This window comes from Rissa tridactyla, chromosome 7 (assembly GCF_028500815.1).
Source record: "Rissa tridactyla isolate bRisTri1 chromosome 7, bRisTri1.patW.cur.20221130, whole genome shotgun sequence".
In the NCBI taxonomy this organism is placed as follows: Eukaryota; Metazoa; Chordata; class Aves; order Charadriiformes; family Laridae; genus Rissa; species Rissa tridactyla.
The window spans coordinates 45,042,666-45,068,723 of NC_071472.1; the positions used below are offsets into that span (position 1 = coordinate 45,042,666).

At 56.9% G+C, this 26,058-nt stretch overlaps 4 protein-coding genes across 8 annotated transcripts in view; 1 reads left to right on the top strand and 3 right to left on the bottom strand.

The window, feature by feature from the left end:
- Window positions 1-5,398, bottom strand: part of MTMR4 (myotubularin related protein 4) — a 60,529-nt gene extending 55,131 nt beyond the window's left edge. The window contains exon 1 of one of the 3 annotated variants that reach the window (XM_054208884.1): window positions 5,335-5,398. The gene's annotated coding sequence lies outside the window, so the exon portion shown is untranslated. Of the gene's footprint in view, window positions 1-252; window positions 5,011-5,125; window positions 5,153-5,334 lie in introns of those variants that run through there. The other 2 variants (XM_054208886.1, XM_054208888.1) reach the window with 2 other exon arrangements.
- Window positions 5,399-12,520: 7,122 nt separating this feature from the next.
- On the top strand, window positions 12,521-16,677 carry LOC128912921 (caspase-1-like). Of its 2 annotated transcripts, XM_054209696.1 has the most exons (9): window positions 12,521-12,653; window positions 13,157-13,429; window positions 13,734-13,855; window positions 14,117-14,293; window positions 14,478-14,712; window positions 14,841-14,993; window positions 15,597-15,706; window positions 16,067-16,172; window positions 16,455-16,677. In XM_054209696.1, the coding sequence occupies exons 1-8, from the start codon at window positions 12,647-12,649 to the stop codon at window positions 16,157-16,159; spliced, it is 1,170 nt and encodes a 389-aa protein (XP_054065671.1). In that variant the 5' UTR covers window positions 12,521-12,646; the 3' UTR covers window positions 16,160-16,172; window positions 16,455-16,677. The 2 variants fall into 2 exon arrangements, with proteins under 2 accessions (XP_054065671.1, XP_054065670.1); XM_054209695.1 differs by lacking the exons at window positions 15,597-15,706; window positions 16,067-16,172; window positions 16,455-16,677 and adding an exon at window positions 15,331-15,587.
- Window positions 16,678-17,356: 679 nt separating this feature from the next.
- On the bottom strand, window positions 17,357-19,703 carry ABHD11 (abhydrolase domain containing 11). 2 transcript variants are annotated; one of them, XM_054209699.1, is made up of 5 exons: window positions 19,449-19,703; window positions 19,191-19,368; window positions 18,631-18,801; window positions 18,189-18,370; window positions 17,357-17,906 (listed from the first exon to the last, which is right to left on the bottom strand). In XM_054209699.1, exons 2-5 carry the CDS (start codon window positions 19,311-19,313, stop codon window positions 17,768-17,770), a joined length of 615 nt encoding a protein of 204 aa, XP_054065674.1. In that variant the 5' UTR covers window positions 19,314-19,368; window positions 19,449-19,703; the 3' UTR covers window positions 17,357-17,767. The 2 variants fall into 2 exon arrangements, with proteins under 2 accessions (XP_054065674.1, XP_054065675.1); XM_054209700.1 differs by having other exon boundaries at window positions 19,191-19,364; window positions 19,449-19,698.
- Window positions 19,704-20,958: 1,255 nt separating this feature from the next.
- On the bottom strand, window positions 20,959-21,868 carry CLDN3 (claudin 3). Its single transcript, XM_054209698.1, has one exon. The coding sequence runs from the start codon at window positions 21,631-21,633 to the stop codon at window positions 20,989-20,991; it is 645 nt and encodes a 214-aa protein (XP_054065673.1). The 5' UTR covers window positions 21,634-21,868; the 3' UTR covers window positions 20,959-20,988.
- Window positions 21,869-26,058: the final 4,190 nt, after the last annotated feature.

A 26,058-nucleotide genomic window follows, 5' to 3' on the forward strand; every position in this document is an offset into this window, starting at 1 on the left:
GAGGCCACTGAATAGATTTATGCTGGTTTGCCACAAGGCACTCATCCACTCAGAGAAAGCTGGCTACTTCAACAAGTTTATAGAATAAAACAAAACAACAAAACCCTCTGAAGCTTCCAGAAGGAACAATGCAAACTGCACCCCTCGCTCGGAGCAGTTCTCGGTTTCAACAGAGACCATCAGAGAAAAAGACTGGCAGAGTTTAAGCAATTGAACTGACTGTAAAAATATAAATGCTCTGAGGGTCCTTACCATAAAGCTGTCACTCACAAGCAGTACCATGTCCAAGCACGTTCTGCCAGAGAGAACAATTCCACAATTTCATTTTGCAACGAAGAACTGGTCAGGTTGGAAAAGGAACTATGACTCCGCTTTCCAGTCTGTGTTGAGCCATGAAATGGAAGAAAGCCGAGCTCTAGTGAATACCCTGTTGTGAATGTGGGCTTAAGTTCAGATACAAGACTTTGCCCCCGAGCAGATAACTTGTGAGCCGTGTCTACCTATGCCTCTGCTGCCAGGACAGACTCCTCCAAAGAGGGGTGGAGCTGACAGCAGTCAGCAGCCTCAGCAAAGTCACCAGATTTGGCCTCTTGCTATGTCTCAGGCCAACACAGAGCTCATACTTTGCTATCAGAACAGTTCCATCCACTTTATTCCTAGCTAATACCATTCCCAAAGCTTTGGTAAATCTCAGTCCTCATCGCCATCCCTCCTGTGAGTGCCATGCCACATCCTGTGCAGCGCAATCAGATCTGCACTCTTGCAAGAGACAGCATGATATTTCTTTCCCCCAGGAAAATAAATATTGGCAAAAGCAAAACTCTATTGTGCATGCCCAGGACAGCTGACCTTCACGGGGTTTAGAGTGCATGAGATCAGCAGTATCAAACACAGTGTTGAGCAAAGACTCCACCTAGAAGATAAGCGATATGATCAGCAAGGGAAGGAAGACTGGTATTGCTCATATCAGAGACTATAAGGAATAAGACACCTTCAAATGTACACAACAAAAAAGGAAGCCTCTGAGGCCAATAACTTGATACGTGTTGAAGCACAATATACAGACACATAACTCTCCCCTCTTGGGATAGGCCCTGGGCAGGCTTCTCCCTCTTGAAAAAGAAATCTGAGGGCATCTCTCAACTGGGAAAGAGCAACAAAGTCAAAATAATAAGTAACAACAAAGTCACTCCCACTGCTAAAAGCAGGAGCTGCCTGTTTAGTTTTGGTGTTGCTATGTCCCACTGACATTATCTCCCCTAGGAAAGGCAAGACACTGCTTTCAAATATACCATAGATCACTACAATCTGCAGAAAGATGCTGCAAAACAAAACCCATGCAAAACACCTTGCACAATTCGATTCCCATCTCCAGGGAAAGAGAAGGAGCAGGACCCCCTAGCCCAGAGGCAGACCCAGGTACAGCAGAGGAATGGAGGCTCCAGGCCCAAAGCCCAGCACAAGGAAGCTGAGCACAACCCAGCGGGAGGGCTGTCAGGGGGCCGTGTTGGAAGGAGTCTCGACAGACCCTGAACCTCCATGTGTGCCAAACCCTCTCGGCAGCCGTCAGACTGACCAAACCAGAGATAAATGAAGCAAAGCTGGAGGGAAATAGATGGCAGGTAAGGGGGATGTGTGTGTGCAGCCCAAAAAGGACCTCAAGAGCTTAGAGAGAAGGGCTCTGCGGTACCAGCATGTGCTCTCTGGCAGGAAAACAGGCTCCTTTCAAGAGGGATTCAACCACTGGATGCGATTCAGTTTCATTTCAGCTCAAGTTCCCAGTGAAGAGAACCGATTTTCCTGTATAGGCAAGGAATGGGGCACCACGTTAGCGTACACAGCAGCACAGTGCATTAACTGCTGCTGGAGCCTTTCAAATCAAACACAACGTCTAACGCTCCGGCTGCAAAGCTGAAACACCTCGCACTAGGCAGCTTCCTTCCTCGCAGAAATTCATCATCTCCGACAGAAAGTATGCCCAGTTTCCTGGGATTTAGTTGTGGGCCACAAGGTGCAGATGCGGTTCTACTTGTTGCAAAGGCAGAGCGCAAGAGAGCAAACAAACAACACGCACTCGAAAGTAGGCCTGAACGGGTATTTACTATTTATAAGCTAATCATCTGATCCCTCCTAAGGGAAATCCTATCCTTTCAGGCTGTTGGGAGTGCACGTAACTGCACAGTCTCAGCAGGACTGCTAGGAAGGAACAGAAGGGAAGCAATTATACCGGAGAGGAGTGCACTCAAAGTGCCCAGACAAAATTCCTCCCTGCTCCATAACAGCGCAGGCATCCTCCTGGAGAACAAGCCAGGGATTACGAGCAGGGATTAATCTGTTACGCTAATTTGCTAAGAGCAAAGTAATTTTTTAAATAGCTCTCTTCTCCATTCATCATTATCTAAAAAGGGCTCTGATCTAGTTCTGCAAATGTTGACATTTTCCTGCAGGCAGCAATAGAGGAGAGCCTCACAATAAGCGCCCGCATCGAAATCCACACCAACAAGCAGAAAACTGTGGCTGGCTGGAGCTACCTTGGACGGTGGGGAAGCAAGGACGGAAAAGAAAGGTATGAACTTTCATAATTGCTTGCTAGTTATTAATTATTCCTGCCCTGGGAAGTTGAGCGTGATATGCAAGTATGCAGCGCTGATTTTTTTTTTCCCCTTTTTCTCCTGCTCACACTTCTCCCTGATAAAAATAATCTGGGATAGATTATACTGCTTGACTTTCTTGTAAAACAATGCTCAGTCATTTCCAACGCAACTGCACACACTCAATGCAACAACACACAGCCCCAACAACCTCATTTTCTCTCTAGCCTCCTTTTATTCACTTACCAAACCATTACTGAGAACAACTCTCCCCCTTAGATGACAGCAACCTCTAAAGATGAGCTGAGGATACAGAATAGGAGGGGAAATAGCTCTGTCTCAAGCAGCACAGGTTAAAGCCACATCTCTTGGAGGAGAAGGCCCAGCTCCCAGAGCAGTCTTCACAAACGGGGCAGGCAAGAGCCATCCAGGCCTGGTGCCACCCTTCAGGTGAGCAGAGCTCAGCGAGACGCAGGCTACTGGGAGGGGGAATCGCAGCACGCACCCTCCCCTTCGCCCCCACCACAGCCGGGACAAGGCGAACTTTGACAAGCCCCACGTGAATGAAAAACAAAAGCAAGCCAGTGCACATTTTGGCAGATTGAGATAACACTAAAAGCTGGCACAGTGGGATTCTCCAAAGCCTCGCAATCGTGGTGAGATCTAACCCTAAAGCTTCCCTTGAATTTGGTTTTCTTTTTTCCCTTTTAGCTTGCTACAGACGATTTTGATAGTTGACTATGCAACCCTGTTGGCAAGACAGAAGGGCTGGAAGGACACTGCCATGAAACCAACTGCAATGATACATCTGAGGAAACTTCCTTGTTCAGGCTCTCTCAGAAAAATCAAATAACTGTCACTGCCAGGGTAAACAGATTGCTGCAAATGCAGTAAAGAAAAGGGGAAACCAGATGTTCCTAGAAATTAATAACTGTAAGTAAAACTTTTAAATTTATTTCCCAGTATTCATCTTCATTTACTTATTTATTCATCTTCCAGCGAACACCCTGAAAGACATTACGGCCACTTTACTCCCAAGCAGAGCAGACCACAGAACTTCCCAGGCTGTTAGCTGAGCTGCAATACTTGCCATTGCTTTTATTAAAAAAAAAGAAAAGTATTGAGACCTGATGTAAAAGTTGCCAGAAAATACAAAGTCATCATTGATTTTGGGAAGTTTGCTCTCATGCTTGAATCTCTACCACTTAAAATATACGCTTTGGTTTCCACGCACACACTGGTATACCACCACCAGCCACGCTGAATTCCCACAGTCCAACTTCTGTCCACACGTAACCGCAGACTGACCAAATCTTCTCTCAACTTCTTGGATGAAGCAGATGGAGTTCTCGTCACTGCACAGCAGCTTTTTTCACCTTTAATCCTATCCTCATACCTCATCTCTGAACTCTGCCCAGCTTTCTACCTGCCTTTGCACCACACACGGGTGCAGCAGCATTTACACCAACGAGAGCTGAACAAACGCAGCCTCTGCTCCTTCTCCACAGCCGCAGTGAGGTACCAAAGCCCCCCTCTGCCCACCCAGCTCTATGTTCAACACCGCCATGAACCCATGCAAAAACTACTGCTCCCTAGGATGGGCCTCACCCCTTCCTCCCTTGCTTCTCTGTTGGTGTAACAGACTTTTCCCAAGCAGTTTGCTTGCTCTAGTAATAGATGTGTGGCCTCACCAAAAGCACAGTGCCAAACGAATCAGACCACCATATTGGATCCTCATCTCTCATTTTCCGCTTAGCACTCCCAGTTGCTTATGCACTTCATCAGCTTTTAGCTGCAAACTTTCTTCAGGTCACTGACAAAATCAGCAGTAGGGCCCTTACCAGATCATTAACGTCATGTCCCCAGTGATGTTCTGGGAGTCACCAATTTAACACCGGTTATCATTATTTAAGCTCACCCCCCTTCAGTTAATTCAGCAGGAAAACCCAAAGGCACTGCATCAAACGCTTTAGGGAAACCTATGTTTACAACAAATAGTTGTTTGAGGCTTTTTCACTAAGTGTCAAACCTGCAACAACACTGTCGCCACACCAAACTCTGGCCCCTAGCAGTTTCAAACCCAGCAAGGAGGGGAGGCACCTTCTCCAAGAACCAGCAACGTCTGGGGGGGCCACCGGGCAAACCCCACCGGGGGGGCTGCAGGCGAGAGCATCCTCCGGCAGAATAAGCAGCTCCGCGCCGCTACAGCGGCCGGTGCGGCACAAGCACACCCCACACGCGAGGCCCTTCCCGGTGGGATCCCCCGCCGGCTGGGAGGCAGGGCCGGCCCAGGGCAAGAGGGCAACGGCCGCGCTCCCCTCCCAGGGCCGAGGCCGGCGAGCCGCCCGCCCTGGGGCTGCTGCTGCCGGTACGGCGGGGCCGGGCCGGGCTGGCTGCCTCGGCCCCAGGCCTGAGCCAGCGGCCGCCCCGCGTCTCCTTCCTTCTTCCCCCTGGCGGCACCTCGGGGCCGCACCCCGCCGTCACCGACCACCCCGCAGCGCAGCAGGCCCCACCAACACCGGGCCCGCCCCTACCGACACCGGGCCCGCCACCGCCGCCTCAGCGCTGCCGCCACCGGGCCGGCAGCCGCCCCTCACAGACAGGCCCTGGGGAGGCCCCGCTCACCGAGCGGCGGCGAGGAGGAGGAGCGGGGTCCGAAGGGGGGGCGGGGGGACTACGCCTGAGGAGGGCCGAGGGCCAGGGTCGGGCGCGGGAAGGGGCGGGGGGACCGGCGGGGTCTCACCTAGCTCCGTCCGCGCCGCTCCCGCCTCTGCCGCGTGCGGCTCCCCGCCCTGCCCCCCCCTCCGGCCCGCGCGGCGCAGCCAATCAGCGCCCGGCGCCGCCGGCACCGCCGGCCAATGAACGGAGCGAACGCGTCCCCGCCCAGCGCCGCCGGCCGCCGGGGCACGCCCTTCTCCTCGCCCGCAAGCCTATCCCGTGACCCGCCGCGGCGCGCGGCGCCGGGGTGGGAACCCGGGGCCCGGCGCCCAATGAGAAATCACAGCGCGTCCCGCCGCAGCCAATCGGCGGCCGGTCAGCGCTTCCCCTCAGAAAAGGGCGGGCGGTCAGAGGGGGGGCGGGGGAAGTCAGCGGGGGGCAATACTGGGCGGGGGGGGAAGCCGCCCCCTCACGTGATCGCACGGTAACCACTCACCCCCACGCCCCGCCGCAGGGCCCGCGGGAGGGGGCAGGCCGAGGAGGCGTCGGAGGCGTCCCCCGCGCCGGCCTCTCCCGCAGGCAGGAGCCGCCCACCGGGCCCCTGGTGCAGGCAGGCATCGGGGGAGCCCCTCACGGGCAGCGCCGCTGCCCACCCCGAGGTGGCCTGGCCCAGGCAGCGTGACGCTGGGGCCTTGGCACAGGGTCGGGGCACCTCGGTGTGCGGGGTGTCTGTGGAACAGGCCTGCAGAAGCCTTTGGGGCAGTAAAAAGCTTGTAAGGCCTCCCTGTGTTATCGCCCTGCTCCATGGCTAGCCGCTGCTTGCCTCTGCTTCCCAAAGGGCTGGATGTCCCCCTCCCCCACGGCTCATCCCTGGTTTTCCCCATCATTGGCATGACTTCTGCCATTACCACACAGGTCTCACCCTACACTCAACCTGCCCTGCGAAACAGCCCTGCTGATATACTTGTGGGGCAACCTCAGCCTTTCTTACAGTCCAGATTTCACATTTCAGGCAGGCACCTCTTCCCCCTGGAGGCTGCGGGATGCAGACGGGGATGGTGATCCCTTGAGCGGATGAGGATGCTGCTGGCCAAGGCAGTGTCTCCCTGCCAGCGCCTGAACAGGGCAGCACGAGCTCAGCCCCAGACAGGTCTGGAGGGTTTGAGGGTGTGGGGACGAAGGTGATGTTGGTCCTTTGCAGAGGACTTTCACCTCTGCCTGGCCCAGGGCCTGTGGGCAGAGCTGGCCAGTGCCTGTCCCTGAGAGATGCAGGAGGGCTGGGAGCTTCCTCCTCACCCCGCGGGTGCTGGGTTGGGGTGCTGGGGCTAGTTACATGCGTTCATGATGCGCCAGCGTTGCAGGGATGTGCTGAGCACCCCCAGGAGGAAATCCAAGCATGGCTGGCAAGGGCACAGGGACTCTGGCCCCACAGCCGCTGCGCTCGCAGGCGTGTACAGGGCTATAGGTGACCATGGGGGCATGGGCAGGTGTGAAAAATAGTGAAGGTATTGTTGGCTTTCGCCATAATAACAATGCTATAAATATTTGACTTACAAGGATAACTAACCTTTAGTAAATTAGGAAACATGAGAAACCTCCAAGATAACAACTAACAGCAGCTACGAAGAAAAACATCCGAGAGAACCAAAAGAGAACTTCTCCAAAAGACCCCACCAATGATTAACAGAAGGAAACAGATGCATAGGAGAAGGGAGTTGATGATAATCGATCCTACCAGAAGAAACAAATGCATGGGAAAAGGGAGCTGATCCTACCAGAAGGAAACAGATGCATGGGAAAAGGGAGCTGAAGATCATCGATCCTCAGAAACAATTGTCAGAAGGAAACACACAAATACAAGAGAAAAGGGACTAATGATAATCAATCATCATAAACAATTACTCTGCCTAAAATAGTGAATACGTATGCAATATTGAATGTATGTAAGACATGGGTGAAGTATTAGCTGGTGTGCCTCTGACTTGAGTCATGCACCCAGCGCTGTGCTTTTGCTTTATTGACTTTGTCCCTATAATAAAATAAGTGCCATTTCTGTTTAAGGGGTCTGGCTGTTTATTACAATTTTGGGGGCTCGTCCAGGAGAATTCACTTGGTCCCAGTGGGCTCCGAGACCCCAAGCAGGAGGTGCACCCCACCGATTTCGGCAGCCTGCTCAGAGGACTTCCCGGTGCCTGTTGAGACTCCAAGATGATAATCCCACGAGAGGAGGGACTCATAAAGCAAAAGGGGTAAGCCTCCCCAGGAAAAATCGCGGTAGCCCACAATTCTTGTGCACGAAGACCCAGGCAAGAAAACAGAACTGTAAGTACTGCTTGGTTGGGCGGGTTTGGGGCTTGATTGGTGTGTGTGTGGAACTCGGACCGGACAGTCCGGATCTGGGGAGCAAGTGTGGAGTCTTTCTAACCGCAGTTCCAGTCTCCCGCGAGGGAATTGGCCGGTGAAGAGACGAAGCGTCAGAGATTGAGTGAAAGACAGCCCGGGAAAATTGGGTGCTTGACTGCTGTGGTGAGCGGAAGACAGCCCCAGGGAAATGGGACAAAAGAGAGTCCCAGGGAAAAGGGGAGCGGGAAAGTGCCGGCAGATATACCCCAAGACAGTCCTTCGGGGATAAAATTGGCTAATTGGAATATTGATCTGGATACTAAAAGTAAGGATAAAGTTAAAATGATTCAGTATTGTATGATAGAATGGACAAAGGAACCTATACGAGCAGACCATTTGTATTGGCCTAGATATGGGTCCTTTGAAGGGTGGATATGCCAGGCTTTAAACCTTTATGGAAACGCTGAAGAATCATTCAGCCCAGAGGAGAGTGAATATGCCTCCTGCTGGAAAGGGGAGATTTGGCCAAAAGGAGTTAGTACCTTTAAAATACCTGAGATCTCAAGGGAAGAAAAGGAGAAGTGGTGGGATCCTCTGGAAGTTTTGCCCCCTCCCTACCACCTCCCTCCAACAGCCCCCCTTCTCCAGGGAAAGCGCTGACACCTAGTGCTAGGGGAAGGTCGGACAGGTCTCAGAGGTTAATTGAAAAAGTGTCACTTACAAACTCTCGTAGGTTACAGAGGAAAACTTCTGTTAAAGTAAAGGAACCGGAAGACCAAGACACGGTGCAAGAAACACCAGGAGTTAGTTTATTCCCCTTAAGGGAAGTACCCCTGGGGGGAGCACAAGGGGGGATAGGATTTGTAAACGTTCCTTTGACTCCCACTGAAGTCAGGAACTTTAAAAAGGAATTAAAAGGGTTACTGGAAGATCCAATAGGCCTATCAGAACAATTAGACCAATTCCTATGCCCTAATATTTATACCTGGGAGGAAATGCAGTCAATAATACGTATAATATTTTCTCCCGAAGAACGGCAAATGATTAGAACGGCTGGAATGAGAATTTGGGAAAGGGAAAATCAGCAAGGCCCACCTGGGGACCAGAAGATGCCAATAGTACACCCAAATTGGAATCAAAATGATGTAGAGGGTCGTAGGAACATGAGTGATTATTGAACTTTAATTATTAAAGGTATAAAAGAAGCTGCTCCTAGAGGGCAGAATGTAACCAAAGCATTCGATGGGCAGCAGGGAAGGGAGGAAACCCCGACCGAATGGCTTGAAAGGCTGCGACGTAACATGAGACAGTACTCAGGAATAGATTCAGAGAGTCCCGCGGGGCAAACGTTACTGAGAGTTCAATTTGTTACACACGCCTGGCCAGACATTCGAAGAAAATTAGAGAAACTAGAGGACTGGCAGGATTGGGGCCTGAACGAATTATTGAGGGAAGCTCAGAAAGTATATGTATGAAGAGATGAGGAGAAGGCTACAGCAAAAGCTAAAATCATGGTAGCCACCATGAGGGAAGGAAATATTCAGAAAAATCCCAGGGCGATGGGGGGGATGGGACGGAATCCTGAGAGGCGGGAGGAGACTTTTAGACGGAATCAGATCCCTCCCAGAAGGGGACCATCAGGAACTGAGAAAAGGAATGAAGGAAGTGGATGTTTCTATTGTGGGAAACTTGGGCATTTTAAGGAGGAATGTCCTCAAAGGGATAAAGATCAGAAAATGTTTAGAGAAATTGAGGATTAGGGGTGTCAGGGGCTCTACCTCCTGGGGGATAGCTATCACCTTGAGCCCTTGATAAACCTAAGAGTGGGTCCCCAGGAGGAAGTATTAGAATTTCTAGTAGATACAGGAGCTGAGCGAACTTGCGTTTGTAACATACCTAAAGGATGCATTATAAGTAAAGAAGTAATTAATGTAATGGGAGCAAAGGGGGAAAGTTTTAAAGCCCCGGTGATCAAGCAGGTGGTTTTTGAAGGTAATGACAAAATAGGTGTAGGGAATATCTTGTTAGTGCCTGGAGCTGGGTGCAATTTGTTAGGAAGAGACTTACAGATCCAGCTGGGGGTTGGAGTAATCCATGAAGAGGGGAAAATGATTGCAAAAATATTAAGTCAGGAGGACGAATCCAAAATTAATCAGCAAGTTTGGGCTGCAGCTGGTAACAGAGGAGGTCTGAATATCCAACCAATCAAAGCCTCTATAGAAAGGGAAAATCACCCCATACAAGTCAGGCAGTGCCCCATTTCAATGGAGGGAAAAAAAAAAAGGTCTCCAGCCAGTAATTGAAGGACTCATCTCTGATGGGACCCTCGAACCCTGTATGTCTCCTCATAACACTCCTATCCTACCTGTAAAGAAACCTGACAGGACATATAGGTTGGTGCAAGACTTATGGGAGGTGAATCAGATTGCAAAGAACTTGGAACAACTAAGAAATAAAGGGTTGCTCCCACAAACTACCCTGTTGGATTTTAAGATCCATAACATTAAAATTGGAGAATGGGTTTTAAACATGGAGAGAGCAATCTTTAACTCCCCAACAGGAGGGTCCCTTTCAGGTGCTGTTGACTACGGAAGCTGCAGTACGGACAAAGGAAAAAGGGTGGACTCACGCCAGCAGAATAAAGGGACCAGTAGAAGAACCTAGAGATTGGACTCTGACTTCAACTCCCAGGGACACCAGACTCACCTTAAAACGCCAACCAATGCGGTGATGTATGGGAGAGGAACTGAATAATAACTTAGAAATAACAGAAACTTGGGGAGTGAAATCAGAACTTTATCGTTGGTTTCGGGTACGGCCGGGACAAACCCTAAGGAAAATTAGATATCCTCCTTGGGGAAGAGCACTCCCATTACAGACAGGAGGGTCAGGGTTGTATAAAACTGAAAACTCTCTGTTTGCACTTGCATGTGATTTATATAAAGAAGATAGTCGGCTATATCCTAACCTTGAGGAAGAACTACAGCCCCCTCCAGTACCCCGTAGTATACCTTGTCTGATACATCCCTATGCTAGACATCATAGTTGGGTAAAGTGCGAATGCTTAGGTTGTAAGCAAAATTGGTATTACCATTCATCCCGAAGACATCCCTTCTGTTTAAATTTCCGGAAGCAAAATTCGAGTTTGGCTCGAACTCAGATACGATATACCAATATCGTAACATTAATTTGTGGGTGGGAATTGCTAGTGCCGGTTCTGTGGGAAATTCCTGAAGAATGGTGGGAAACAGTGGTCTCTAAGTGTAAAAAACGATTTGCTTGGAAAAAGAGATAAGAACCCTACCTGCTACAAGAGCCAGGGATACCGAATCGAAAGAGGATGGAGGGCAAGACCAGGTTGGCCACTGTATTCGCTGCCAAGAAGAATTATTTCTCGGCTGTTGGAAGCACCCCAATAGGCATGAGAGGTAGGAATATAAGCCATACTGGACCTCCACTCCTCGTATTGTTATTAGCGGTATCCTTAGTATCCAGTAATGAACACATGAAGTGTTACCAGCAGGTCTCCTGGAATAGGAAGATGGTTTCCACTATGACGGTGCATTCGCATATCAACAGCCACTGTTATAACCGCCGTGAGTTAACAGTGTGCAAATACGACCAACACGAATATTGGGTTGGGAAGAATTTAGGAATAGGCGGAACAAGACTAGGAGTACATTGTCCTAGAGGGGAACAATGGCTCTGCTTTACTAAAGCTGGGCATTGGGACGTATCAGATGGAGGTGGGGTACAAGATATTATAAAAGCCAAAATAGTGAGGGCTGCTATCTACCAAAACCGATTAGCCTTAGACTACTTACTGGTGGAAAATGGAACACTTCGAATTGTTGTTTAAAGATAGATGACAATGGGGATGCAATATTGGAAATAACAGAAGAAATCTGGAAAATTGCGCATGTACTGGTTCAAAAATGAGAATCTATGTTAAATGATAATTGGTGGAATAATGTTTTTGGGGGAACCTGGTGGAATAAACTAGGCTACATTCTCTTATGTTCAATCGCTGGTTTATTATTTCTTCCTTGCTTAATCCCTTGTTTTATACACTTAATTACAGCAGTAGTCCAAAGCATGAAAGTAGTTTCCATACCCAAGAATCCAAAATTGGCAGCCTCAGGCTCAACTAAAAAGATAATGATATTAAGGAAAATAAGAAATACTCCACAACAATTGGAAAGAGCAGAACTGATCTATGAACAAAACAAATGGATTAAGCAAAATGAAAGTTATGGCTCAAGCCAAATGTAGTATAAAAGACGAAAAGGGGGAATTGTGAAAAATAGTGAAGGTATTGTTGGCTTTCGCCATAATAACAATGCTATAAATATTTGACTTATAAGGATAACTAACCTTTAGTAAATTAGGAAACATGAGAAACCTCCAAGATAACAACTAACAGCAGCTACGAAGAAAAACATCCGAGAGAACCAAAAGAGAACTTCTCCAAAAGACCCCACAAATGATTAACAGAAGGAAACAGATGCATAGGAGAAGGGAGTTGATGATAATCGATCCTACCAGAAGAAACAAATGCATGGGAAAAGGGAGCTGATCCTACCAGAAGGAAACAGATGCATGGGAAAAGGGAGCTGAAGATCATCGATCCTCAGAAACAATTGTCAGAAGGAAACACACAAATACAAGAGAAAAGGGACTAATGATAATCAATCATCATAAACAATTACTCTGCCTAAAACAGTGAATACGTATGCAATATTGAATGTATATAAGACGTGGGTGAAGTATTAGCTGACTTGAGTCATGCACCCAGCGCTGTGCTTTTGCTTTATTGACTTTGTCCCTATAATAAAATAAGTAAGTGCCATTTCTGTTTAAGGGATCTGGCAGTTCACTACAGCGGGGAATGGCAACAGCGCAGGAGAGGGGCCCAAGCGAGCAGGGAGACAGGAAGTGAAGCTGGCTGTGACGTGGAGCACTTTTTCCCCAGAACGAACTTTTGCTTTCATTCCCCTCACGGAGAAGAAACAGGCTTCGTCGCTTTTTTTGGCAGGCCTGGGCCTGAAGGGTAGATGGCTGGTGAGTACGACCAGCAGTGCTGGGGCTTGGTGGTGGGACGGGGTCCTGCCTGGGTCCTGCTTTCCCTGGTCAGCCTGACGCGCAGAGACACGGCGCGACATGCGGGGCAGGGCCCACGATACTGCAACCCTGAGTAGCTGGGGCCCTGCTCCTTGCAAATGCACTCTGTGCGTGGGGGTGGGGGGAAAGGGGGAGGTGGGTGATGGCAGGGGAAGCCCCCAGGTTGGGCAATGAAGGAGGGAGCAGTACCCTGGGTGGGCAATGGGGAGGGGGAGCACCCAAGGTGGCTGGTGGGGGAGGAATCGGCAGCTGGCGGGGGGGGCAATAGGGAAGGGGGCAGCACCCAAGGAAGTGATGGGGAAGGGGAAGCAGTTAGAGGGGTGATGGGGAAGTGATCAGCACCTTGGGGAGGCGACGGGGAAGAGGAAGCACCCAGAACAGGTGGTGAGGCAGCAGGAGCCGTGGCATGGGGCGTCTGGGCACTGACGGGGCTGCTCTTGCAGACAACCTGCTCCTGAAAGCGCGGACAGCCTTTGTGGAGCGTGTGAGCAAGCCGGTGATCTCTGGGCTGCTGGATGACCTGCTGGACCAACGGGTGCTGCGCCTCGAGGAGGTGGACGAGGTGCAGGATAGATACACGGTGCGCGCCGACAAGGCCCGCTGCCTCATCGACAGCGTGCGCCTGAAGGGCACCAGGGCCAGCCAGATCTTCATTGACAGCCTCAGGAAGCGTGATGGCACCTTGGCACAGCAGCTGGGTCTGGCCACTGAGTCAGGTGAGAGATGCAGGGCTGTGATCTGCTCCTGGCCATGCTGGGGCTCCCAGTGCTTCCAGTGGGGTGCTGGAGGGGGGGTGCTGGCCCTGGAGAGTGTCTGAGGCCTGAAGGCAAGGGGCAGTTGGGCACCCCTGGTGTCACTGCTGGGGCACTGAGTCCCCCTTGCCATGCAGCGACAACAGGGCTCTCAGGAGTGGCTGTCCCCCATGGGGGGGAACATCTCCGCTTGTCTGTCCGTGCCCTGTGACAGTCCCCTCTTGCTGCAGGCGCTTCCCAGTGTAACTGTGGGGCTTTCTGCTTGCAGGGAGCCCCGGTGAGCAGTTGGCCTCCCCTGAACCCCCCACTGGCATCCAGGGCCAGCAACAGCGGATCCAGCAGTGCTCCCTGAGCAAGTACCAGTGCATCAGGGACACAGAGGGAGACCAGGTGCTGCAGACAGAGGAGATGAGAGGAGGGCTGGAGCGTGGCCCGTCCGCTCTCCCGGAGCGGACAGGGGCTTGCCAAGGGGAGACAGGGTCTTCACTAACCCAGGAGTGGGGCAGGAGATGTGGGGAGATGCCCCAGGGACATCCTGGGGTGCCCCTGGTGGTGGCTGCACCCATGGGCCTTCTCTGCTATTAGCTGCCTCCCAAGAAAGGCCCCCTGCACCCACCCACCACTGAGTGCTGCCTCTCTCCATCCTCACAGATCTATCCCATCCACCTACCGAGGGAGACGCGAACCCGTAGAGCCCTGCTCATCTGCAACATTGAGTTTGAGCACTTGAGCAGGCGGAATGGGGCGGAAGTGGATGTGGAGGGGATGACAAAGCTGCTTGAAGGGCTGGGCTACGTGGTGGACATCCATTGCAACTTAACTTCCCAGGTAAAGGACCGCACAAAGCAGCTGCCACCAGCCCCAGGATTGGCATGTGTTGGTGATGGGGGGCTCTGGCACCGCAGGGACACCTGTGTCCCCAGTGTCAGTGGCTCCTGCCCACAGCTGGTGGCTAGGTCTCCATGCAGCTGGTCACAGGTGGCTGATGTTCCTTCCTTGTGGTGGTTTGTAGGGGATGGCTACGGTCATGAAGGATTTTGCGGATCGCAAAGAGCACTGCACCTCTGATAGCACCTTCCTGGTTTTCATGTCCCATGGGGTCAGGGCTGGGCTCTGTGGGACCAAGAGCAGAGATGGGACCACAGACATCCTTTCCCTTGACACCATCTACGAGACATTCAACAACAAGAGCTGCCGTGCGCTGCTGGGCAAACCCAAAGTGGTCATTATCCAGTCCTGCCGTGGAGGTGAATCCCCGCTATGAGATGCCTGCAAGGCAAGCGAGCCGGCAAGGCTCTCCCAGGGCACGTGAGCCCTGGGCACAGGTGGGGATGGGACACTTCATCATGACTGATGGCTGGCCCTGCCTTCTTAGGAAAAGAAGGGTACACGTTTGTGAGTGACTCTGGAGACCCTGCCATGCCCGCTCCCAGCTCGGCTGACCCGATCTCTGCAGGGCTGGAAGATGATGCAATCTTTAAAGTCCACCTGGAGAGTGATTTTGCAACTTTACATTCCTCCACGCCTGGTAAGCAGTTCCTGGAGATAGTTGCCCTGCCTGAGGGCAGACAGGACTCCCATTCCTGATGCCAGGGGTCTCCTCCACACCTCCTCCTGCTCCGGGTGGGTTGCCGGGGGTTGCCTCCATCTGGTGACTGCTTGGGCATTGCTCCAACAACCTCTGGAGAAGGCAGTGTCCCCTGATGCCAGGGTACAAGGCTGCTCCAGGACACCCACAGATCCCTCTTAGTGGCACCAGAGCCAGAGCTTTGTGTCCCTGCCTGGCTGCCTTCCCTTGCCTCCGCCCCAGCCCTCCCCACCAGCTCTGCCTGCACTGCTTCCCCAGCCGATTTATTTCACTGCAGTGGCTGGCTGGGGGAAACTGTCTTCTCCTACTGGGTCACGGATGGCTCCTGGGAGCATTGGAGAGCAGAGAGGCTTGAAGAAAATATTCACATCACTTCTGTCTTCCCTGGGATGCCCTGTCTTTTTCCCATGCTGCGGGCTGGCTGAGCCAAATATAATGATCTTGAAGAAGGTGCCCCAGTCTCCTGCTCCAGCACCCAGCGTTAATCACTGTTGCAGTAAGGGACACCAGTGAAATCACATGTGGCATCTTCTCCCTCCCCAGATACTGTCTCCTGGAGATGCCCAGTAAGAGGCTCCCTTTTCATCCAGCACCTGATAGAGCAGTTTCAAAACCACGCCTGTAACAGTGATTTACAGGAGATCTTCCGAAAGGTGAGGCTTTGTAGTTAACTGCAGGTGTGCCAGCAGATGCAGCCATGCCAGCTGCAGAAACGCTGCTCAGAGCGGAGCTCGGGCCAGGGCAGGCCGTTTTTCGGCAGGCCCCTTAGGAGCAGGCTCTGTCAAAAAGGGGTCTGGTTGGCCTGGAGATTCTGCTGGATCTCTGGAGGCGTCAGCACCTTGCCACGTGGTGTGCTTGCACCAGCCCGGCATGTTGGCACAGCCCATGGCATCCTTTGTGCCACCAGACATATGCCTGGAGATGCCCCTGGGGATGCCTCCTGACTCCCTGCACTCTTCCCGCGCTGGGAACAGAGCTGCTCTGATTTCCCCCCACTGTCTCTCTCACCCCAGATCCAATATTCCTTTGGAAAATTCCCTCGTCAGTTGCCATCACAAGAACGGACTACGATGCTGAGGAAGTTCTACCTCTTCCCAGGCCACTGATCTCCTGCCCGAGGTGAGTCTCTTCACCTCGCACCTCTGCGGCAGCCCTTGTCTGTGCTCCAGACCCGGTACCCGGCCAGTGGAGAGGAGCGGGGAGAAATTCCCCATCGCTCCTGGGCTCTAGACCTTGCAGCTCGGTCAGGATATCCAAAGGACTTGTTTGCTGGTAGCCGGTGCCACGCAGTGGCCTGATTCCATCCCCACCTCCGAGCTGGCTGTTGCAGAGACAGGTGCTCAAAGAACTCATTTCAGTAGCAAGTGTCTCAGGAGCTTCTCGGTCTAATGTTCTTCACAGGTGAAAAAATAATACACGGACAGCACAAGTGGTTGAATTTGGGATAATACAGCAGAAAGCTCAAGCTCTAGGTGAACGCAGCCCTGTGCCAGAGAGATGCACTTCTTCAGAGAAGGAAAGGACAAGAGGAAAAGCCAAGAACAGCTTTGCAGAAACACAGTCAATCTCCAAACCAGCTACTCACGCCCCTCTGCTAGGCAAATTACAGACCTGGAATAAAACAGTCCTTGGTCTCTTGGCCTTCCTTCCTTTCGTGGCCTCCAAACAGCCCCAAACTGAGCAAACTCTTCCCAGGAAGCAGCAGAGACACTTGGCTCTGGAGCACCAAACGCAAAGCTGGTTAGTGTCTCTCTTAACTGTCCCTAGACAGAGCCTGTCCCCAGCTGCGACAGAGACGATCTGTCAGCCCCAGAGCTGCTTCCGCCCCATCTCTGTCTTTAACCGTCGTCTAATCAAGGGTTTTCATGTCAGACAGCACCACTTCTCTGCCTTTAGCCCTTGGGGGCCAGATAGTCCTTACATCTGGCAGTAGCTGCTGTTACATGTCCTTGGGGAGACTGAGTAAGCGGGAGGTGGGAAATCAGAGGGAGCTGATGGAGGAGGAGATGCCTGCCTTCAGGGCAGGCTGGGCAGATGCGCTGGGGGGGTGGATTTCCATGCCTCCCTCTTGCAGGCTCACAGCATCTCCTTGTCAGGAGGCAGCTTGCCCCACTTCCCGATCTTGCCGCTGCCCCTGATGTGGAGGGAGGACACGATTCCCCCTGGGACCCACGAAGGATCCTCAAAGCTATGTCTTCCGCACACTGCTCCTACAGCTCACAGGTTACAGGCCAATTGTCACCTCCCACCAGCATCCCCGCTGGCGAGAGCCCCTTCCCCTGCCACCACCCCCCTTCCTGTCCTCCGCGGCCACATCCAAACCGTTTTCTGCCTTGGCATGGATTCAACTTTATTGCGCATTCTGCAAAGTCACACCCAGCTCCACAACCAGGTGGTCTGGCAGCAGGAAAACAAGAGGGCTCTCCTGTCCCCTCTGAGTGTCCCCTCCAGCGCAGGCAGGACAGGCTGCACAGGAAGGGCAGTGTCCTGGGCTGGTGCCACCCTTCGTCCCTGCAGCGTGTCAGGAGAGCTCAGTGGGAGGTGCCTGTCCACTCCGGCTCCGGGAGACCTGGGGTGGGATAGGCCTTGCAGGCAGGACGGGACTGGAAAGTGGGCGGCCAGTCCTGGGCCGAGCCCCTTCTCACAGAGCCCACATCACTGCCCGGAGCTCCTCAGGTCCCACGCAGTGCTTGCAGAAACCCTGGTCCCCTGCACTATGGTGGTGGCAGGAAACTGAGAACAGCAGTGATGAATTCTTCAAATTTATCCTGATGGACTATGTGGCCTGCACCTTTGATGTGCTGGACGTTTGCCTTGGGGAAGAGGCGCTGGATCTCCGGGTAGTCTTTGGAGCTGCAGGACAAGGGAAGTGTGGTCAGAGGGCCACCCAGGTGCCTTCCCACACCCTCCCCAGGGGATGCCAGCTCTGACCACGTCCCCTTCCCTGCTGGGAAAGCCCAGGGCTGCCTCCAGGTTCCCCCTGGCTCTCCAGCACGTTGGTGTCACCAGCTGCTGGAGGCACAGTGCTCGCTCCAGGACCTTCCCCATCTCGGTGGCTTCCTCCCACCCTTGGCAGCTGCAGAAGAGCACAAGGGGTCAAACCACAGACTTCGAACCGCTTCTCTCCAGTCTCACCTGATATAGGGTGAGTTGGATCCTCCCAGGAAGAGTGCAGGGCCAGGATAAGGCTTGTGGAAGACAGGGAAGTTCATGATATCTGCCAAGTGGTAGGAAATAGCCTCCAGGTTCACCCGCCAGACGAAGCGGCCCTCCACCTCCACCAGGTTGGTGAGGAGGAACTGTCTCAGCTGCGGGAGCTGCCACAAAAGAGGATCAAACGCTCTTCAGTAAGAGCAACAAGCCCTCAAGATGTCCTGTCACCCTCTGTCCTCCTCTTCACCCCTTTCTGCCTGTCTCCCATTCCCCATGACTCCTGCAGCCCTGGTGAGATGTCCTCCAGCGGCGAGTGAGCAGGGGTGAAGAGAGTCCCGCTGGGACTGTGGTCCTAAAGCCCCGTGCTCCAGTCCCAGGGACAGGCTGGAAGTGGAAACCCCATCCGAGGAGTGGGATGTCCTACCTGGACCACCGGACGCAGCTGATCGTCAGCCAGCTGGCGGGCAGCAGAGCGGGACAGACCATCCGGGATCTTCACCGACTTCATGGCAGAGATGTAGGCAGAGAATTCGGAGACGGGCGCGGTTGTAACGGGACTAATGTCTACGGAGATGAGGCGCTCCACCAGGTCTGGCTGGGGACACAAGCAGGGCAGATAGATGCCAGCCGACATGTCCCCAGCAGGGCCAGGCATGGGGCTCTGCTCACACCCAGACTCCCTGGAGGCTTTTCACTCCCTGCTGCCTCCGTGTCCCCTTCCCCGCGTTCCCATTTCCCTGCGCCTTAGCACGGGAGATCTCCAAGCCCCCTTGCAATCAGCACCGGAGCATGGGCTGGTGGACAGAGACTTCTCCTGCTCCCAGCTTACAGTGGGACGGCACCCTGACCGTCACGGAGAAAAGCCACCCCCCGCGGGGCAGTGAGCAAGGCTGGCACTTGACAGCAGCCCCCGCAGGTGCCACCCCCCCTTCCCGCAGCCTCCTGCTCCCCCCACCCAGCCCCGGGAGCCCCCCGCCCGCCGACCCGCTGCAAGGCCAGCGTCATGGCCGTCTTGCCCCCCATGCTGTGTCCCAGCAGGATGCACTTGGCGATGCCCAGGCGGGTCAGGAGGTGCTGCACGTCCAGGCTCATGGCTTCGTAGGTCATCAGCGGGCTGTGGGGGCTGCCGCCGTGGTTCCGGGCATCCACCGTCACCACCTGCCTGGGCAGGGGCACCCCGTTACCCCAGCCCCAGCTGCCGCCCGACCCTCGCACCCCCCCACCCGCCCCCCAGGGCCTCACCTTGCCGCTGCCACCGCGCACCAGCGCCTTGGCCACCGTCTGGAAGTTGCCGTGGCTACCGAAGAGCCCGTGGAGCAGCACCAGGGGCGGCCGGTCCCCGCGGCCCCCCAGCACGGCGTGGGCCAGCGGCACGGCGCTGCGGAGAGAGGGGGCGTGGGGCGGGGCCTGTGAGGGCGTGGCCGGGGCGAGGCTGCCTTGCTGCCATAGGGGGGCCCGGGGGCGGGGCCAGAGCCAGACCCCAGACCCTGGGGGGGGAACCGGGGCACGGGGGCGGTGCTAACGCGGGGGCGGTGCTAACGCGAAGGCGGGGCTAACTCGGGGCGGGGCTAACAAGGGGGGCGAGGTCAGCGCCCGGAGCGCGTGGCCCGTCCCCGTTACCGGCCCCGCCCGTCCCCTGGAGACCCCTCCCGCCGCCCCCGTCCCGCGCGCGGCCGGGCCCTTACGTCACCACGGAGCGGGCCGCGGCGGGCGGCGGGAGGGGGCGCGGGCGCCGCAGCGGGGCGGGGGCGCGCGGCAGCCGGCGGAGCATCATGGCGGCGGCGGCGGCGGCGGCGACGCAGTGCGCGCGCTCGGCCCCGCCCCGCCCCGCCGGCGGGGGGCGCCCCCTGGCGGCGGACGGGCGCGGCGTGGCGGGTTCCGCGGGCGGCAAGGTCAGGGCCGTCCCCCACCCCCATGGCCGCGCCCGGCGCGGGGCGGGGGGGCCGGGGGCCATCCGAGCCGCCAGCCCCCGGGGCGGGCCGCGCACCGGCAGCGGCTCCCGCCCGCTTTGTCCCTGCCCGCCGGAGCGTGGCGGGGAGGGCGTGGGCCGGGCCGGTGGGAGCGGCCCGTGTGTGTGTGTGTGTGTCCCGCTGTGTCCCGCCGCGCAGCCAGACTTTGGCCCCGGGAGCGCCGCTCCCCATGGCGGCCCCGCCGCCGCCCGCCCCCACCCGCGGAGCCCCGTCCCCAGCGCCGGTGCTGCCGTACCGGAGGGGGTGGTGGGCTGGCTCCGCGGGCGGGGCTGCAGCCCCCCCTCACTCCGTTCCCGGTGGGTTCCCATCCCCCACCCCTCCAGGGTTACACGTTCCCGGGGGGATCGCCCCGCCCCGAGGATACTGGTTCCCGGTGGTTCCCCGCCGCCGCCCCAGGAACACTCGTTTTACCAAAACAGGACGTGTTTATTGACAAATGTAACCGGTACAGACCACGCGTAACAGGGACAGACGGTGCCCGGCCGGTCGCGATGGGGGAGAGGGACACACACACACACACCCGGGGCGGGGGGGAGGCACCGTCCCCATCCCTGTCCCCGTCCCGTCCCACCGGCGCGGGCAGGGGCACCGCGGGCCCCGCGTCTCCCGCCGACCCGAAACCGCCTCTTGTTTAACCGAAACCGTCTCTATTTACATAGCCCGGCCCTGACCCCGCCGCCGTCCTCGTCCCCGTCCCCTCCTTCGCGTTCCCCCCCACCGCGCGTCCCCGGTTCCCCGCGGAGGGCGATGAGGGTTTCGGGGTGGGGTCGGGGGGGGGTGTACATGGGATGTCGGGGGGGTGCCGGGGGGGCTCAGACATAGTTCCTCTTGTCGTAGCTGGTGACGGCGGAGCGTGGGGCGGAGTAGGCCACCTTGCCGGTGGGGTACCTGTCGTCTTTGGGGGGGCAGGAGCAGCAGAGCAGGGCCCCCCCCAGCAGCAGGAGCGCGGAGGCCGCCCAGCCCACGTAGAGCGAGGTGCCCAGCTCCCGCTTCTGCGCGTCCAGCACCAGCGGGTTGTAGAAATCCCGGATGATGGTGTTGGCCGACCAGGAGACGGGGATGAGGGTCATGACGCCGGAGAGGAGGAAGATGACGCCGGAGACGATGGTGATCTTGGCTTTGGTGCTCTCGTCCTCCACGCAGCGGGTGCACTGGGCGCCCACGATGGCCACCATTAGACCCAGGACGGCTAAGACGATAGCCACCACCAGCAGGGCGCGGGCGGCTTGCAGGTCCTGCGGCAGGGCCAGCATGGAGTCGTAGACCTTGCACTGCATCTGCCCCGTGCTCTGCACCACGCAGTTCATCCACAGCCCTTCCCAGATGATCTGGGCCGTCACGATGTTGTTGCCGATGAAGGCCGTCACCCGCCACATGGGCAAGGCGCAGCAGATGATGCTGCACAACCAACCCAGCACTGACAAGGACACCCCGCCGATCTCCAAACCCATCGACATGGTGGCCGCTGCTGCCACTTGACTTGCCGCTCTCCGGGCGATGGCGGAGAAGGACCCAGGGACCGAAACCGTGTCCGTCACCCTTCGCCGCTCGCAGCCCTTGGGATCAGCTTACACCTGGGTGCACCTGCGGTTATAAGGGCTGGCGGGGCCGAGCTCCAGCGCCCGCCCGGGGTGGGGTTTCAGTGCTGGACGCTCCTCTCCGTCACCGTCACCTGCCGTCCCACACCCTCCCCTTTGTTTGCAGAGATGGCGCCGGGTTACCGGAGAAGGGCGGGAGGGGGGAAAGAGAAAGAGAAGGAGAGAGAGACGTCACTTTCCACTGCCATCCCTTTGGTTTTGGGGTGATGGATACTGGGATGCTCATTCCTCCCCCACCCTCCCTCCTTGGGGGCACCTGGAAGTCCCTTCAGCATCGCCATTCCCATTTCCCATTCCCCCCCCCGCACCCACCCCTTCCCTTCCCTCGCTTCCCAGGTCAGAGTTTGGTTTTATTTCTGGAACATCTTATCAGGGCTCACGTTTAAAATCCGGGGTTCGGCCAAACTTTACCAGCCACCTTTGCATCGCCGTGCAAAGTGCAATCCCCTTCTCGCCGGGCCGGGATGCTTCGTGCTCCCATTCCACCATCCCATGGGATCCCGGTGGATGGGATTTATAAAAAATATAAATATATTTTTCCTGCCTGTGCCGAAATCTCCTTTTACGACTCATTAACTACTCAACAAGCGGGATGCTGACGAGGGACGTCTCACCGCTCCCGCATCCGAGGTCTGCGATGGGGGGGCGGGGGGAGAGAGCACCCCGACACCCCGAATGTGACTGGGGTCAGCTGTTGTCACCCCATGTCACCCCAGCACCCTGTGTCCATCCAGCCGGGTTGGCCCCCCGGCCCCCCGAAACCCTGTATCCAGCCAGGGTAGCCTCTGCTACCCCATGGCACCCCGAAACACCCTGTATCTGGCCGGATGGGCTTCTGTCACCCCATGGCACCCCAAAACACCCTGTATCCATCTGAGTGAACTTATGTCTCCCCTGTGGCACCCCAAAACCCCCTGGATCCATCCGGGAGGGCTTCTGTCACCCCATGGCACCAAAAAACACCCTGGATCCATCTGGGAGGGCTTCTGCTACCCCGTGTCACCACGAAACACCCTGTATCTGGCCCCAAAACACCCTGTATCTGGCCAGGTGGGCTTCTGTCTCCCCTGTGGCACCCCAAAGCCCCCTGTGTCCATCTGGGTGGGTTTCTGCCACCCCATGGCACCCTGATACCCCCTGTGTCTGCCCAGGTAGGCTTCTGTCTCCCCTGTGGCACCCCAGAACCCCCTGGATCCATCCGGGTGGGCTTCTGTCACCCCATGGCACCTAAAACCACCCTGGATCCATCTGGGAAGGCTTCTGTCACCCTGTGGCACCCATAAACACCCTGTATCCAGCCCCAAAACACCCCGTATCTGGCCAGGTGGGCTTCTGTCTCTCCCGTGGCACCCCAAAGCCCCCTGTGTCCATCTGGGTGGGCTTCCATCATGCCATGGCACCCCGAAACATGCTGTACCTATCTGGGTGGGCTTCTGTCACCCCGTGACATCCCAAAAACCCCTGTGTCCACCTGGGAGGGCTTCTCCTACCCCATGGCACCCTGAAACACCCTGTATCTGGACAGGTGGGCTTCTGTCTCCCCCGTGGCACCCCAAAGCCCCCTGTGTCCATCTGGGTGGGCTTCTGCTACCCCATGGCACCCTGAAACACACTGTATCTGGTCCCAAAACACCCTGTATCTGGCCAGGTGGGCTTCTGTCTCCCCTGTGGCACCCCAAAGCCCCCTGTGTCCATCTGGGTGGGCTTCTGCCACTCCATGGCACCCCGAAACACACTGTATCTGGCCAGGTGGGCTACTGCCACCCCGTGGCACCCGTCAATCCTGTGTGTCCATCTGGGTGAGCTTCTGCCACACCATTGTACCCCAAAACACCCCACCAAGGGCACCCCAAGCCCCCCCCCAAGCTGGCCAGGGTTGGTGGCCGTGAAGGTACAGAGGGGTGACCCCGTACCTGCTGAGGGGGAGCCCGTCAAGCAGCACCCCCTGGGCCTTGTGTCCTTGTCACTGGGGGGTGCTGGGGGTCCGGGCGCTCGGGGACCCATGGTGCCCGTGCTGGTGGCAGGTGACAGCAGGTGCTGGCAGCGCGCACGGCGGGCAGGGCTGTGCCAGCACCCCGGGGTGCGAATGCGCACAGGCGCGTACACACACACACACACACACAAACTCACACCCCCCTCTGCTGGCAGCGACACCCGGCCACGCAGACAGGCAGACAGACACAGGCAGAGGCAAACAGGCACACGACAGCGGTTGCAGGTGCACACACGCGCCCCACGGCGCGCCCACGGCTGCGGGGGCCGTGGGGCAAGGGGTACCCCCCGGGCAGGGCTGTGGGGCGGGAGAGACAACCCAGGTAGGGAGGTGGGGCAGGGGGACACCCCATGCGTGTGTGTGGGGCACTGGGGATACACCAGGCAGGGGTCTGGGGCAGGGGTAGGGGCAGGGGGGACACCCCGAGTAGGGTTGTGGGGAGGGGGACACCCCATGCAGGTGTGTGAGGCAATGGGGGCACCCCAGGTAGGGGTGTGGGGCAGGGGGATACCCCAGGCAGGGGTGTGGGGTATGGGGGGATAACCCTGGGTAGGGATGTGGGGCAGGGACACACACCTCATGCAGGGCTGTGGGGCAGGGGTATCCCCCCTGATGTATCCCCCCTGATGTATCCCCCCTGTACATCAGGAAGGAGTGTGGGGCGGGGGAATACCCCATGCAGGTGTGTGGGGCAATGAGGATACCCCAGGAAGGGGTGTGGGGTGGAGGGGGGATACCCCTGGGTAGGGATGTGGGGCAGGGGGACACACCTCATGCAGGGGTGTGGGTCAGAGGGACAACCCAGGTAGGACTGTGGGGCTATGGGGATACACCAGGCAGGGCTGTGGGGCAGGGGTAGGGGCAGGGGGGACACCCCGAGTAGGGTTGGGGGGAGGAGGATACCCCATGCAGGTGTGTGAGGCAATGGGGGCACCCCAGGTAGGGGTGTGGGGCAGGGGGATACCCCAGGTAGGGGTATGGGGTACGGGGAGATACCCCAGGTAGGGGTGTGGGGCAGGGGCAGAGGGGGATACCCCCGGCAGGTATGTGGGTCGGTGGGGATACCCCTGGGGTAGGGGCCACTGGGGCAGGGGTGGGGTGAGACGGGGCAGGCGAAGCACCGCAGCCCCCGACCCTGCAATCAGAAGCCCCACACGCCGCGTCCCCACTTTGTCATCCCAAATTGCCCAAAGTACAGGCTGCGCGCGGTGCCGTGCCAGCCCGGGGCGGCTGCCGCTGCTGCCTGACTCACGGCGGAGGAAGGGGCAAATCACTGGGGTTTCGGGGTGCCGCCGCGCGCTTCAGGGTGCATTCTTGTGGCGAGCAAACCGGCTTGCCGGTGTTTACCCAAAACAGCTGAGATGGGCCAGTATCCCTGTGGGGGTCCTGGGAGCATCCCCATCCCTCCTTCTCCTGCGTCCCCCACCCCGGGGAAGCCCCTCTGCTCGGCCCCTGCAGCTGGGAAGGGATGGGGAGCGTCACCCGCAGCAGGTCCCCCTGGATGGGGACAAGGTGGGGTGGCCACATGGAGCCACCGATGCCTGGTGACCCCAGACGAAGGTCAGACCAAAGGTCATGGGAGCATCCCCGGTTTGGTGGCGCGGGAAGGACACCTGCGCTGACATGGGTGGTGGGGCGGAGGGACACCCACGGCGGACATCCCCGTGTCCCCACGGTGTCCCCAGCACCCCAGGGGGGAGCAGGAGGTGACAGCAGAAACCGCCCCGGGGCCTGCGTCCCGCTCACGTGCGCCTGGGCACCCGGCGTGGGGTTTGGGGTGTTTCCCCCTTCCCCTGCGGTCTTGGGAGTGACGGCACGTTTCCCCCCCCGGGGGAGCTGGGCCGGGGCGGTAAATGCTGCCGCGGCTGCTTATATTTCAGGCGCGGGGCTGCTGGCTCTGCCCCGGCCAGGGCACACAGGCAGCCCATTGTTGAAGCCCCTTCGGCGGTGGCGGAGAGCAGGTAAGGCAGCTCTGAGCATCAATGGTGGCTCTGTCTGCCGGCGGGGCGGGGATGGAGCTGCCGGCAGCGTCGGCGCCCGGCCGGCACACGGGGAGCTGGGGGGCGGCGGGGGGCACGGTCCGGCGGGACCTGGCAGGGGGAAGGGGGAGGCTGGCAGCTCGCCTGGGGGATGCCGGGACGCCCGAAATCTCAGCATGCCCGGGGCATCCCCACCCCGACGGCTCCAGAGCAGCTTCCAAGGGGCTTGGCCGCAGCATCCCGCTTCCTTCGAGCGTCGCCCGGGGGGGGAACCCCATTGCAACCGCCCGCATCCCCCTTCCTCAGCTTTGC

Excerpts from the sequence above, each read along its gene's own strand:
- LOC128912921 (XM_054209695.1), top strand. Across the intron at positions 13,856-14,116 it reads GGGACACAGAGGGAGACCAG|ATCTATCCCATCCACCTACC; the intron begins GTGCTGCAGACA and ends CCATCCTCACAG. Across the intron at positions 14,713-14,840 it reads TATCCAGTCCTGCCGTGGAG|GAAAAGAAGGGTACACGTTT; the intron begins GTGAATCCCCGC and ends CTGCCTTCTTAG.
- ABHD11 (XM_054209699.1), bottom strand. The coding sequence starts at position 19,313 with ATGACCTACGAAGCCATGAGCCTGGACGTGCAGCACCTCCTGACCCGC. Across the intron at positions 18,371-18,630 it reads AGCTGCGTCCGGTGGTCCAG|CTCCCGCAGCTGAGACAGTT; the intron begins GTAGGACATCCC and ends CTTTTGTGGCAG. Across the intron at positions 17,907-18,188 it reads TCCAACTCACCCTATATCAG|CTCCAAAGACTACCCGGAGA; the intron begins GTGAGACTGGAG and ends CTTGTCCTGCAG.
- CLDN3 (XM_054209698.1), bottom strand. The coding sequence starts at position 21,633 with ATGTCGATGGGTTTGGAGATCGGCGGGGTGTCCTTGTCAGTGCTGGGT.